Raw genomic sequence first — 14,332 nt, 5'->3', positions numbered from 1 at the left:
TTTACATGTGGTATCCTCTAATGTCTGGGAGGAAAAGGACAGAGACAATGAAGATGCCAACTTCATAGCTGGTCTCCTTGGACCTCTCCCCATCTAAGGCATCAGGATCTTTTCCAGGATTTGGTGAAAAACCTCACAAGAACAAAGGGGTCATTTGTTTGTCCTTCCCTTAGAAATGTTTTTTTTTTTTAAGTGCCTATAAAGGAATAGATTGTGGTACAGAATGCTGAGAGGTCGGTCACTTGCTCTGAATGTCCTTTTAGCTGGGATCTAAAACTTGACATTTCTAAGAAAAGGAAGAACAGAGTGCAGAGTCAGGCAGGTCATTAACCCAGGTCATCTCATATCTGTGTTCCATTGAATACTTAGAATTTTTCTCTATGTGCCCAGCACCAAAAGAAACTAAGAAAGATAATTATACCTCTACCATGTAATGTTAAGCACTTTGATTTTCTTCAATTTAAAAGAGAAACTTTTAAACTTTGCTTATGCTAGTGTTTCTCAAAATAATTTGAGCAGAACCCATTCAAATTAAAGCAAGGAGATAACAATTCATAAAACCTAGTACATTTTAGAAAAATTTGAAAAAAATCTAAGGGACAATAACAGTAGTGTGATGTGACTGTTAATCTCAGTTGTAAGCTCGATAGACTCTAGGATCAGCTAGGAGATGAGCCTCTGGGAACTCCTGGGAGAGCTATCCTGATTAGATACCCAAAGTGGGAAAACCAGTCAACTGTGGGTGGCATCATGCCCTGGGCTAGAATCTTGACCTGTTTAAAAAGAGAAAGTAAGTCACAAGCTGGCTTTTGTCTCTCTCTACTCCTGACTGGGTCTTTCTTGTTGTTTGGTTTGGTTTGGGTTTTGGTTTGGGTTGAGGTGTTTTTTTTTTTTTTCACATGACTTGACACTTTACCTTTCTGCTGCCTTAATTTCCCTGTCATATTGAACTCCACCCTTGAACAGTCAAATAAAGTCTTACTACTTTAGGTTGTTTAGTCAGAGAATTTTTATCACAGGGACATGAAAGAAACTAAGACAAGGAATGTGACTCATTTTATTAGGCCAATAAAGTGAAATTCTTGGTGAAGTCTATTCCCTTTAGTGTTAAAATGCTTAATAAAGCCAAACTATGCTACTCTGGGAAAAGGTCTCTAAAATCATGTATCTAAAACAGAGATATAACAGGGAATATCAAGAAAAAATGCCACAATTATTCTACTACCCAGTTGACTGCTTGTCTTTTATCTGCTGCTGCATTTTTTCTCACTCCAACTCTATGCAGTTGGTCAGCCAATTACAGAGGAAGAACGCTGCTTTAGAAAGGTTAAATAAGTTGCCAAGAGTCTGGAAATGCATAATTGAAAAAAAAAAAACTGGCTTAAAATGCAGTCATTGAATCAGGATAGAAAACATTTTGAGCTCATTTCTCTCAACAATTCTATTCAATGGATAAAACCTTCCATGCTCAAAGCCCTGTGGTGACCTCATCCAGGATGGTGAAAGAGATGGGAATAAGGCCACACTGCATGAACTACCAAGCTGTCCTCTATTCACAGCCACATGTTCTATATGCCTGAAGAAACTCGTGCACATAAACCAGGCACTGGGTATGAAGATCAGGGCCAAGTCCATCATAATGGTCAAGTATTAAAAGCAAAGTAGCTCTAACCAGAATATGTAGGCACTACCTTTGCTTCAAACTTAGAGTGACTGTCTTCCATGCCAGAATCATGTTTCTATAAACAATTTTGCTAGTATAGCAGATATTTTTTAAAAAATGTATCTGTTTTACATATATGGCAAAATTAAAGATGAAACATTCTAGTAATTTTGCACTGTGTACAGAAAATACATTGATCCCAGAGACTTAACAAATAACACATGACCCACTGAGCAAAAATTGGAGTGTCAAAGCTAAGCTGAGCATGCATTCACTAAAGCTGTATGACAAGAAATAACATAAAATATTAAAATGGAAATTTCTCATTTTTGTGGATATGCAAAAATAAGACAGAAAGGTGTTTATGTGTATGTGTGTGTGACTTGCGGTTGATTTACTACTGTAAATTTTCAAACTCAGCCCTTCACAAGCATAGTAAAAATCTGATATTCGTTTTATTCCTTGTATACACTGACCTGAAACTGTATTCATTCATGTGAACTGAGTTCCAAATAAATTAGACAAACTCTTTTAATTAAAAAAACACCAGTGTGGGGGCTGGAGATATGGCTCAGCGGTTAAGAGCACTGATTGATCTTCCAGAGGACCTGGGTTCAGTTCCCAGCACCCACATGGCAGCTGACAGCTGTCTAAAAATGCAGTTCCACAAGATCTGACACCTTCACACCAATGTACATAAAATAAAGTTAAATAAATCATTAAAAAATTTAAAAAAACACCAGTGAAAGATAAGGGAATGATGTAGGTGTGTCTTCTATCTATCTGATTATTTCATTGGTTAATTAATAAAGAAACTGCTTGGCCTGATAGGTCAGAACATAGGTGGGTGGAGTAGACAGAACAGAATGCTGGGAAGAAGGGAAGTGAGTCAGATGCAATGAAGCTCTGACCCAAGATGGACATAGGTTAGAATCTTCCCAGTAAGCCTCCCCTTGTGGTGCTACACACATTACTAAATATGGGTTAATCAAAATGTGAGAGTTAGCCAGTAAGAGGCTGAAGCTAATGGGCCAAGCAGTGTTTAAAAGAATACAATTTGTGTGTTGTTATTGCAGAGCATAAGCTAGACAGGTGGCTGGGAGCCAGGCAGGACAAAAAGCAGGCCTGCCCGCAGCTCCTCTCTATAAGGGAAAAGGAAGCTGAAATAAACATGACTTCTTATTTTTCATTTGTTTCATTTTCACCGGTTCCTGACTCTACTGCTTGTTTTAAATATGCAATATAACTTTAATGGGAATAAAAGACTACTATGAAAATGTTGCAAATATCTATTTAATGATTCCATTACACTGGGGGGATCTTTAAATTAAAATTAAAAAGTTGATAGAAACTGTAATAAAATTTCTATGAGGTAATTACTTCATACAAGACTTGACAATTCATTTTCTCCTAATGGAATGATTAGATTTATGATATGTATCATCCAATTTCAGTTTTCATAAATATATATTCCCATGCAAAACCAAACTGATCTTATTTACTTTACTTCTGCCTTTGAAAATACCAAGCAGTTGTATTACATCCTGAATTGTACATTTTGAATATTTGGAGAATCATATGATACCTTCTGTCATTCCCTTTTGGCAAGTGACAACACAATCTATGTTTCCATGGGATTAGAGTCAAAGTCTTCCTTTTTGACTTTGGAGTAAGACTAACTAATGACGGTCATAATATACAAACACATCTTAATCATTTTCTGCTTAAATATGTCTGTCATTTTCTTACAGAGTGAAAATGGGGGTTAGATGGGAAAGAGATTAAAATGAAAACAAACCATGAAGAGTTCATGAGTGTAAAGACAATGGCAAATACTGAGTGTGTCCAGGTAATTGAAGACAAGAGCTAATATTGAGTGTGTACAAGCCATTTTCTAAGAGAGTAACTTTTAGCTTCTATCACTAAAAAATAAATAAAAGTAACACTATGAGACAGCAGATATGTTAACTTGATTGATTGTACTAATGTGTGTGTGTGAAGATGAGTGTACCATGTTTTATCCATTTAATATAAAAAATAAATTTTATAAAATCATATATCTTTGAAAACACCTTACATATAATTGTAGAAGCTCAATGAAACCCTATAAAAATGTTACACAATAGTTATATGTAAAGAGACATTGCAAATAAATGTTCACATGTATCCAACTAAGACCAATTCATGAAACTGCAGCCATTGCTATTATGAAGCATTTGTTAGAATACCAACCTCTGCCAGCATTTAGGAAGAAATGGACGAGTTACATAGTATAGCTTGTACCTGTTCACTGGAATAATTAAGGTCATACTACCATGCTGACCTTGGAATGCACTTCTCCAACAGACAGCAATATCTCTGATCTAGCATTTGAACATTTTTATTCATGTCTCTGCTGCTGAAGGTTTCATTCTGGCAGATTGTAACCAATGAAACCTAGAACTTGAGTGGAAGTTTTGTGCCCCTGTGTCTAAACAGCTGAAGTATTATGGTTATTATTTGCCTAAGATTACTTCATATACCCAACTTAACACTTGCTCAAAAGTTAGTATTTATTTGGAATAATAAAAATTCTTTTTCATTTCTAATAAATACCATTTAATGTTCTTATAATAGATATAAATTTAGGGCAAATACATACTATAGCCAGATGAAGGGGAAGCCCAGCCAATCACCTTGTTTGTGAGGCATGTCCCCCTTAGGCTAATATTTACTTATAAAATCTTGCGGGCCTGTGGCCCACCTGCTCTTTGTTTTCCTGTACTCCTCGCTGGAACCTTGGATTTGTAAGTTCCCTTTTCTTTCCTTTATTAAAGCTGAATATTATATATATTAAAGCTAGCCTGGTTAATCATAACTGCCAATCAAACACGCCCCTTCAGCCAGATTTTGATACTAGGGATAATCTTATCTCTTGCCCTACATACTTCAGGGCATGGGTCAGGCACTCATGATTCATGCATCCCCTGCTGAGCCATCTGCATATCCAGCACATATGAGCAAATTACACAGTGCTATTGAATTACAGCAACAACCAAAGCCCAGTAAGTCTATTTTTCCATAACAGTTTATAGATCATAGCAGAAAGCTTTTGCATTTAGAGCTTTGCTTCCATAAGGTCACTAAGGTTCACAATTCATCTTCATCTATATATGTCCAATAAAACAGTGACAGGAACATCACAGCCACCTGACAGGTGTGTTTCTATGTGTGGACAATATATACACAATATATGTATTGTGAATGCACATAATCATAGCAAATTCTCATTTCAGTAAAACTATTGTTGTATACGAATCACACTGCAAAAACATTACTGATAATCTCTCTTTTGAAACAAATCAATTGAATAAATTGTGTTTTTCCTATTTGGCATATTATTAGGCTTTAAGATTTTAGTCAGTTTGTGGACTCCACTCCCACTACAAACACAAAGCAGGTCACTCACTGTGTCTCAAAGCTTTCATTTAGGTTTGAATATTTTTAACAATTGTGTTGACTATCTTAAACTGGACTGACAGGACTCAGAGTCCTAATGATTTCAGATGATGTATTATATTAACCATAATTTAAAACTGAAGGAGAAAAATTTTACTGTGCAGGGGAGTATTTCATTAATCCTGACATTTGATGTCACCTGTAGTCTGTGTATTTCTTCAGAGAAACCTGAAAGGTTGCGTATAGCCGGTGGCTGCTTTGTGAGATGGGGATAACCTTATCAGACTGGTCTAAATTGAATAAAAGAAATATGTATTTATTTAGCAATAATCACATTAACAGCAGCCCCATACGGAACACAGTTGAGCAGCTGTAGAAGACAGACCGGCCAGATGTCCCAACCAAATGCTCCAGTGACTAGCTCTAAGCTGTAAGCACTGTACCGTTCCTCAACAGTATGAACTCCTGTAACTTCCTTTGTCCAATATTCTTCATCCAAGCAGATCTTTCTCTCAGTTAAAATGGAAAATAGACTGATCTTCTGTACATAAAACCATGCCTAGTTTGCATTTCTGCCAGTGTGTGTTGGCCATTTTCTATTTTAACAATCAACTGAACAAGTCTGGAGCAACTGATAAGCTTTGCTATACAGTTAAATGTAGATCAGGTCTATTGATTTTTTAGTCACTTATAAAATTTTCCACATTTGGCATTGCCAGTGATTATCCATGTTTGTGCATATACAATGAAGCATGTGTGTGTGTGCATGTGTGTTTTATATGTGCTTATTGATATATATGCAAAACTGTAGATATTACACCAAACAGGTAATAAAAAATACAGTAAAGTTTTCAGATATAAACTTAATATGCAAAATTAAGAAGCAACTTTACAGGTATCTATCTAAGAAAGAAAATAATTCCATTTAAATAGTATTAATAGCATTAAAAGCATGAAGAAAAATAAAGTCCTTAGAAATAAATTTAATGCATGTTTTAAAGTCTCTGAGAATTAAAAATTATACAACATTGATGAAAGACATTGAGAAGACAGAGGTAAATGGGAAGATAAGCTGTATTCATGGATCTGTAGAATCAACCTCAGAAGTTCACTTTGGCCAAAATAGCTTAGATCTGAGATGTTGTCTCTGGTCCCAACTAAATGCCACATCTTCCAGACATAGACAAAAGCCCTAAACCCAGAAGAGTCAAATCAGAGGACATTAAATGTTCAAAGTCACCTTGAACAATAAGTAATAACACTAACACTTCAGATTCATAACTGGAGGCATTAGAATGCCAGATTTCATAAACTGTCACAAAGCTGGAATAACAAAAGAATAGTTTACTGGCATAAAAACAGTCACATAATCCATGCAATGGGGCAAAGAACCTATAAACCCACAGACTGGACATCAGTCAACCTTGGCCAAATGCATCAAAAGCACACAGTAGTGAAAACTGCACTGGGAAACTTTCAGCAAGCATCACTGGCAATGTGGATAGTCACATGCAGAAGGGAAAATTGAACACAACATTCAAACCTTGAAAATATTACACAAAAACATAAAGGAAAATTTCTTGACATTGGTCTGAGCAATAATTTTTTTAGATCAGATTAAAACATTACAGGCTACAAAAACACACAAATTAAATGGCATGAGACTCTCAGCTTCTCCACTGCAAATCAGACAACTCTCACAATACAGAAGTATCCTGTAAAATAGAAGAATCAGTTTGCAAACCATGCATCTGTTAGCTGTTAATCTTTTTTAATGAACATGAAATACTCAATAGAAAGGAAGTAAATAACTTGGGTTAAAAATGGACAAAAGAGTGTAAGAGCCAGAGGAGATGGAGAACACCATAAAAACAAGGCCTTCTAAACACAACAGAACCTACCCACATATGCCTGTGGTACCATGCATGCATAGGGTTGGCATAAGTCTTCACCAGATGGAATCCTAGAGCAGAAAGGAGAAGTGAACACATTCCCCCACCCTAACCCAGAAGCTCTCTCCAGTTTATAACCACTTGCAAATGAAAACTTAGCTTTCTCCAAGGGAGTCTCACTGGAGAAACTCACTGTTTAAGGGTAGGCCCCACGCCCAGTAGCAGATGGTCAACACAAAACAAACACAGTGGCATCTTTAGAGGCTCTTTGCCCCATAATATTATGTCAGGGCATTTTCTTAATGCTACAGGTCTTTGCATATATGTTATGACTTCTGGTTTCGTGAGGGTTTGGCAGAGAGTGGGGGATTCCTGTGTATGCAAATGTGCATGTCTCTGTGTCCTTATGTATTTCTCAGACTTTTCTTTGACTCTTTCCTCCTGTTTGTTTTAGTTTTATCTAGTTTTAATGTGATTCCTTAGCTCCCTGTTTGTTTTCTAAGGATAGACAGAAATGGTGCAGATAAGGATGGGAAAGGAGGTGGGGAGGAACTGGGAGCAGTTGGCATAGGGGAAGTTATATTCAGAATACTTTATATGAAAAAGATCTATTTTCAATAAAAGAAAAAATGAATAAAGGAGCTGGACAGTGGCTCACTGGGTAACATGACTGATGCACTAACACGGGGTCCTGAATTTAGATACCCAACACCTACATAGAGAACGAAACAGCTTGACAGACCACACCTGAAAACCCAACACTAGGAAACTGGCAGGTAGATCCTGGGAGAACTGACTGAGAAAGATATCCTGAAAGCAGCCTATAGCCTCCATATATGCCTGTAAAAAAGTGGATTTGTGTACCAAACACATACACAGACACAAACCACAGATACACTACATACACCATACATAATGCATACCACATATACACTCACACACATATATACATAGTCACATGAAAACCACACATACCACAGTTGTGCGCAGGAGCCACACATGCATACTCCTAAATGAATTATCTGGGTAGACATTTATCAAAGAAAACACACAAATGGCCAAAGGTTACACAAAAAAAAAAAAACATTCATCACTAACCATTAAGAAATGAAATTCCAAACCACAATGACATTGCCTTCCTTATACCCATAGACTGGTCAGCTAAAAAACAACACATGACAAACATCTTGAGGATTGTAAAGACAGGAAAGCTTGAGCTCCTACTGTTAGGAATGTTAACTGACTGAGCCATTATCAAGATAGTATGCAAGTTCCTCAAATACTGAATCACAACTACCACGTACTCTGTCAATCATTCTCGTAGGTATAAAGAAATCACAATAGTCAAGAAATGTAAGCAAGCAAAAGAGTAATTAGCAACTGAATGAGTACAGAAATTGGTGTGTGCACATGTATGCAAATGAAATGCTATTCAGCCTTCAAAAGGTTTTTAATGAGAAGGAAATCCTTGCATTTGCCAAAGCATGGCTAAACCCTGAGGTCATCCTACAATGGAAAGTAAGCCAGATGTAGAAAGGTACATTTTGGGATCTCTCTTCTATGTGGAAGCTATTCTAAAACCATTAAGCCCATAGAAACAGGTTAGGATGATGGTTACCAGGGGCTGGGAGATGGGACAATACAGCCAGATGGTGGTCATAAGATACAAAGCTTTATCTGGGGCAGAGGAGGGAGGAAATGTCCCGGAAACCTAACGTGCAGCACAGTTGTTATAGTTGTTAGTGTTGCATTTTATTCATAAACTGTCACCACAATAAGAGAAAAAGCCATGAAAGATGTTGACTATGTTAATTATCTTTGTTGCTGTGATCATTTCAGGTTGTATGTACACTTACTAAAACATTGTGCTGTATTCCATAAATACAATTTTCTTTAGTTAGCTATACCTAATTTAAGATGGGGGTGCATCTCACCTTAGTTATGTGAAACTATATTTTTCCACTGATATTAAAAATAGGTAGAATACAAAAGAGCAGGAGTATCCCAAAGAGAAGAATTTAGGGAAATAACAGGGTAAAGAGATGAATAACTATAGCTTAGTTCTAGACAAGAAAACAAGAAGAAAGGGAGGGAGGAAGAAAGTGTGCCTGTTCTCTCATCACCCAGGAAGCAATGAGACAAATACACTCAGAAAGCATGCTGGGCAAATGCAAGGTCTGTCACCTCTATTTCCCCAGTGTTCCTAGGTCAGGGATCCTGGCCACCAAGAGAATGGCCAGTGTGGTTAATCCACTTCTATGAGCCCCACTGGTCAAATTCCTGCTCTTCCAAGCTTCTCGAACACAGTAAATAATCATTATTTTTTTAAAAATAGAGCAAAGGGGGTCACTGAAAATTAGTTAAAAAATAAATAAATAAGTGCTTGTTGCTCTTTACCAAGATCATTCTGATTAGAATCTGAAAGACGCAATAAAATATTTCAGATTTCATTAGAAATAAATCTAATGATTATATTTAAACTGTGGATATGTTTAGCATCAAAAATATGGCCATAATTTCATAATTTACTTTAATAATCCTTGAGTTATTATAGCTATTCAGAACTTCATTGCAAAATTGGGCTTTATCAGCTTTCTGATAAAGTAGTGGAATTCCCTCCTTACAGATGAAAGGGTGTTAGCCACTCAGCACAAGCTTCCATGCCTAGCAAATGACCAGGACAGCATGAAGATCCACCATTTTAACCCCAAACCCACTGGGTTTCATATCAATTTCTTACTCCACTTTCTATGTTTATGGCTTAATTTTTATATTAGGAAATTTTAAGAACTTACAATACCCCAAAGAGAAATATCTGCAAATATTTCATTTTATAACATTGGTAGATTTCTGCTTTAGAATATTAAAATGAGGACTGGTATTTTAAAAGGTAGAAAACAAGCCCAAGTTAATGTGAAGTGCTTTAATGAACCGTTTGTGATTTACATTTTAAAAGCAAGCAAACTGGGAAATGGAATGAAACATACTTCCCAAACTTCCTATATCCAAAGCAACAAATTCTTCTACTAACTCCTTTATTGCATAATTCAATCAGAGGAAGCTGCATGTTGGCCATAACCAGGGAAGTGATAGTTCAGATAGATAGATGTGTGCTAGCTAGGGCCATCAAGGTAACTCCAGCAGGCTGCGGGAACTTGGTACTCACTTTCCCTTTACAAATCCCACATTCCTCATTATAAAATCAGGAAATAGGTTTAAATAGAGATTCTGTTGACATCCTTCTTTTCGTCCTTTGGTATATGAATGTGATCGTGCATTTTTCTGATAAGAGACTCCATTGCTATACCTAGAATATGTCATTAAAGCCCCATATTTATCCAGAAACAAATTTAAAATTCTGGAAATGTAGAAATCACCATATGAAACCATGATCTCTGTTTGGCATGCACTTTCAGTCTCAGTTTGGAAAAGCCTGTGTTTGGTAATGAGTTGATATCTGATATGCAAATATGTCATTTAATAAGAGTTGTGTCATTACAAAGAAATCAAATAAAAGATCTTCATCCTTGAAATTTAGGAATTAGGAATGGTAACAAATTGGTGTTCTCACAAAGAGGAATTCCAGACCCACCATCCACATGAAAGCAGCCATTCTTTCTGAAATGTCACCAATTCTTTAGCATTTATGACACTGTTCACTTCTGTAGTTTTCTTCCAGAAATTAAAACAATCAGGGATATTGTGCAGTGTGCATGGCATTTCCCAGGGTTAACTGTGTGACAAAATAAAAGCCCTATAAAAGTGCAGTGCCCCTCCCAAGCCCACATGCATATCTAATGGCTGCTTTCTGATACATATGAAGGATAATGGTATTCAAAGTTTATCACTGTAGTATAAAACAGGCAGTCTTACCTTGCCCATCTGGTCCTTCTTGACGAATCCAGTGGCAGCAGCAATGTTCCCAGCTCCCTCCACTGTCTTCTGGGCAACTGCTGTCACACCAGTCACCACTGCCCCTCCAACATTGGTCACTTGCTCTTTGGTCTTCTCAGCCACTTAAGAAAATCAAGAGCAGCACCGTATTAAAAGATGGTGGTGTGACAGACTTTAAATAACTACTCTTCCATCAGCTGTCAACAGCAATAGACACATCCACCATAGGCAACAAGAGTTGAAGAACAAGACACCAAGGTAGAAGTGACCTGTTTCAGCCAAAGACTGAATCTGAGCTATAATTATGCATAGCTTAGAAAATCTTGAGCATTTAATTGTAACACAATGCAAGCAAGGTAAGGCAAATGGACAGAAAACCATGCACCTGGTGCAGTGTCAAGTTGCCAGTCCGAGCATCTCAGTCCTATTCACTTTCAGTGCCAATGTTTTTATCTCATTTACCAAGTTCACTTCCATTATCCCTCTGAGCAAACACGTCTCACAACCCAGTATCATTGCTTTGAACACAAAAGTAAAAATGTTCCTAAAACCTTAACTTTTGAGCAGGCCCAATTTAATACTAGTAGAAAATTTCACACCATGAACTTTGATATATGCTCAGAATTATTCTAAAATAGAGTATGAAATTACCTTCAGACAATACGTAAAAAGTATGTGTAATATATGTGAATTTTACATTTAGAACTGGGTCCCATTGCCAAGACAGATCATTGTAGGTATGCACTTATCCCCAAATCAAAAACAGGTGAAATCTAAAGCAAGTGTTGCCTTAAGCAGTTCTGATGACGGGACGCTGAGCTCATACATGCTCCTCGTTTGTTTTAGAGATAAATGATAGATGGGGACACGGTAGAGGAAAATGATGGTTCTTTTAAAGGATTACTTTTTAAATTATGTGTATTTGTGTCTGGTTAGGACAGGTATGTGCACATGTGTGCAAGTGCACAAGGATTCCAGAAGGTGATGTCAGGCCCCTGGAGCTGGCCTTACAGGAGGACAAAAGCTTCCCAGCAGAATGCTGAGAACATAATTCTGGTCCTATGGAAGAGCATCAAGTGCTCCTTAACACTGAGCCATCTCTCCAGTCAAACAAAATTGTTGAGACAAAATTTCAGCCACTTCAGTGGAAACAGGGAAGCTATAATTTTAGTAAATATAAAAATAGATTTACAGAGCACACTTATATTATGGCTATTTAATATGTTTTTTAGACAAGTTAAATTTCAGAGAAGATTCTACAAATAGTTTAGAAGGTATTTATAAGTAAAGACTTACTTTCATATAAAAAATTCTCTGTGTCATCCTAGAAGGACACCTAATTGTTAAGCTAGTCTTTCCCAGTCTTGTGTGTGTGTGTGTATGTGTGTGTGTGTGTGTGTGTGTGTGTATAAAACAGAACTTAAAATAAAATAAAATGTGCTTCCCTTAACTCCATAGTTCTGCGCAAGAAGTGAATGGCAAGAGATTCCACTTCTTAAGCAATGCTAAGTAAAACAATAAAACAAGTAAGTAAAGGAACCTGTCTATACCTCATCTTATATCTATAAACCTTGATGTCTCCAAGTTCTTATCAACATGGATGTCATGTCTGCCTTTCATTTGCTCTACATTTTTTTCTTTTGCTTTTGTGCCAGATTTCAGGGTTAGGTTGTTTGAGTTCATACTCTCTATGTGTGTTTTTCTCCTAAGCAAATAACGTATGTTTTTCTTCACATACTCTCTGAGAAGCTTGGATCCTCATAATCTGAGGAGTCACAGCACATCAGCCAGTCATGTGAGTACTGAACTGTACAGATTTCAGTACAGGAACATTAACCCAATAATGTGGGCAAAGAAAATTAATTTACAAGGGACAGTTCTGTAATTGAAGTTACATTATTTGTAAAGGCACAGGGCTTATCCCTCAGAGCAGGCAGAGAAAGGAAGCCTGAAGGTCATACACACTGCAACCAGCATCCACATAAGTGACTCTGTAGCTGCCGTTTAGGTCTGAGTTCTGTAAGTCTGCCTATGAGCTCTCTGTCATTCTGTCTGCTTCCTGAAGAGCACTGAGGATCCACAGTCTAATTTTAAAGGCCAGGACAGAGCTATATTAGAAAATCTGTTTTTAAACATCACTGGAATCATACTGAATTCTGTTTCAGGTTGTTATTTTTCTTCCAAGAGTATGACAGAAAGTTTTGTTTGAAATTAACATTTTCTTGTTAAAACAATTCAAAGCAAAGCAAAATAGGTTTTGTCTTTTTACTTATTCATATTTTTTGCCAGCCATAAACTTTACATTTCGTGCACACTTCTTTATATAAATAGAAATTTTAATCTGTTTTTAAAACACAAAAATTGTACAGTAATTGCAAATTATTCATGATTCCCATTTTACTGGTTTATCATAACAATAAACAATATTATAAAATGACAACATATGGTAGTGATAATATATGTGGTTAAAAGATAAAAATATAAATATCTGTAGGACTATATTTTGACTTAAAGGTCTAGTTTATCTACTCACTAACAGTGCCTTAAAGTACAAAAGGAGAGAAACTTTTTGTGTTTTATTCATTCAATAAATGACATTTATTTTGTGGCTAAAGACTTTATAATCAGGATCAAGAGTATTTAGCTACTGTCTTAGTGTTTTCATTGCTGCAGTGGAACACCATGACCATAAAGCAAGGTGGGGAGGAAAAGGTTGGTTCAGCTTACACTTCTCATCGCTATTCACCACTGAAGGAAGTCAGGACAGGAATTCAAACAGGGCACAATCCTGGAGGCAGGAGCTGTTGCAGAGACCATGGAGGGGTGCTGCTTACAGGCTCTCTTCTTCAGGATAGCTTAGCCTGCTTTTTACCAGGCCAGGGAGTACCGCCCACAATGGGCTGGGCCCGCCCTTATTGATCACTAACAGAGAAAATGCCTTACAGCTGGATCTCATGGAGGCATTTCCTCAGCTGAGGCTCCTTCCTCTCTGACTTCTCTAGTGTGTATCAAGTTGACACATGAAACCAGCCAGCACACCTCCCAATCAATAGATATGGTAGAATTCAAACCGACTTGTGTTTATCCCAATGTGTCAGTCTTGTCTAATTGGTAAGCAGACTTCCATCTTATCAGAAGCCCTCTTCCACTCGGTTTCTCTGTTTTAATCCACTCACCTGTCATAGCCTGTTAAAGACCTGCAAAGGACTCCTTCTTCCTCTATGGCCCCATGAATTTCTGGCTATATCTCAGTGGCAAACACTGAGAATGTTATCAAAATTTACCATATGTCTACCTACATCTGTCTCTATGTTTTAAGCTCTTTAAAATCATGGGCACAGCTGTCTTGTTCCTTCCTTATATAATGCATTGGCAGATATTTAACAAGCAATTTTTAATTTACCAAAAAGGAACTTAATGCCAAATTTAATGTCCAAATTAATTT

General features: G+C 36.9%; 1 protein-coding gene across 3 annotated transcripts in view; it reads right to left on the bottom strand.

The window, feature by feature from the left end:
• Snca (synuclein alpha) overlaps positions 1 to 14,332 on the bottom strand; it is a 103,785-nt gene that overhangs the window by 74,898 nt on the left and 14,555 nt on the right. For all 3 annotated transcript variants that reach the window (XM_038319825.1, XM_038319824.1, XM_038319826.1), the window contains exon 4: positions 10,867 to 11,009. In XM_038319825.1, the coding sequence (XP_038175753.1) occupies positions 10,867 to 11,009 (143 nt within the window). The remainder of the gene's footprint in view (positions 1 to 10,866; positions 11,010 to 14,332) is intronic.

This window comes from Arvicola amphibius, chromosome 2 (assembly GCF_903992535.2).
Source record: "Arvicola amphibius chromosome 2, mArvAmp1.2, whole genome shotgun sequence".
In the NCBI taxonomy this organism is placed as follows: domain Eukaryota; kingdom Metazoa; phylum Chordata; class Mammalia; order Rodentia; family Cricetidae; genus Arvicola; species Arvicola amphibius.
Note: the sequence above shows the minus strand (reverse complement) of the source record. Positions and strands in the feature narration are given on the sequence as shown.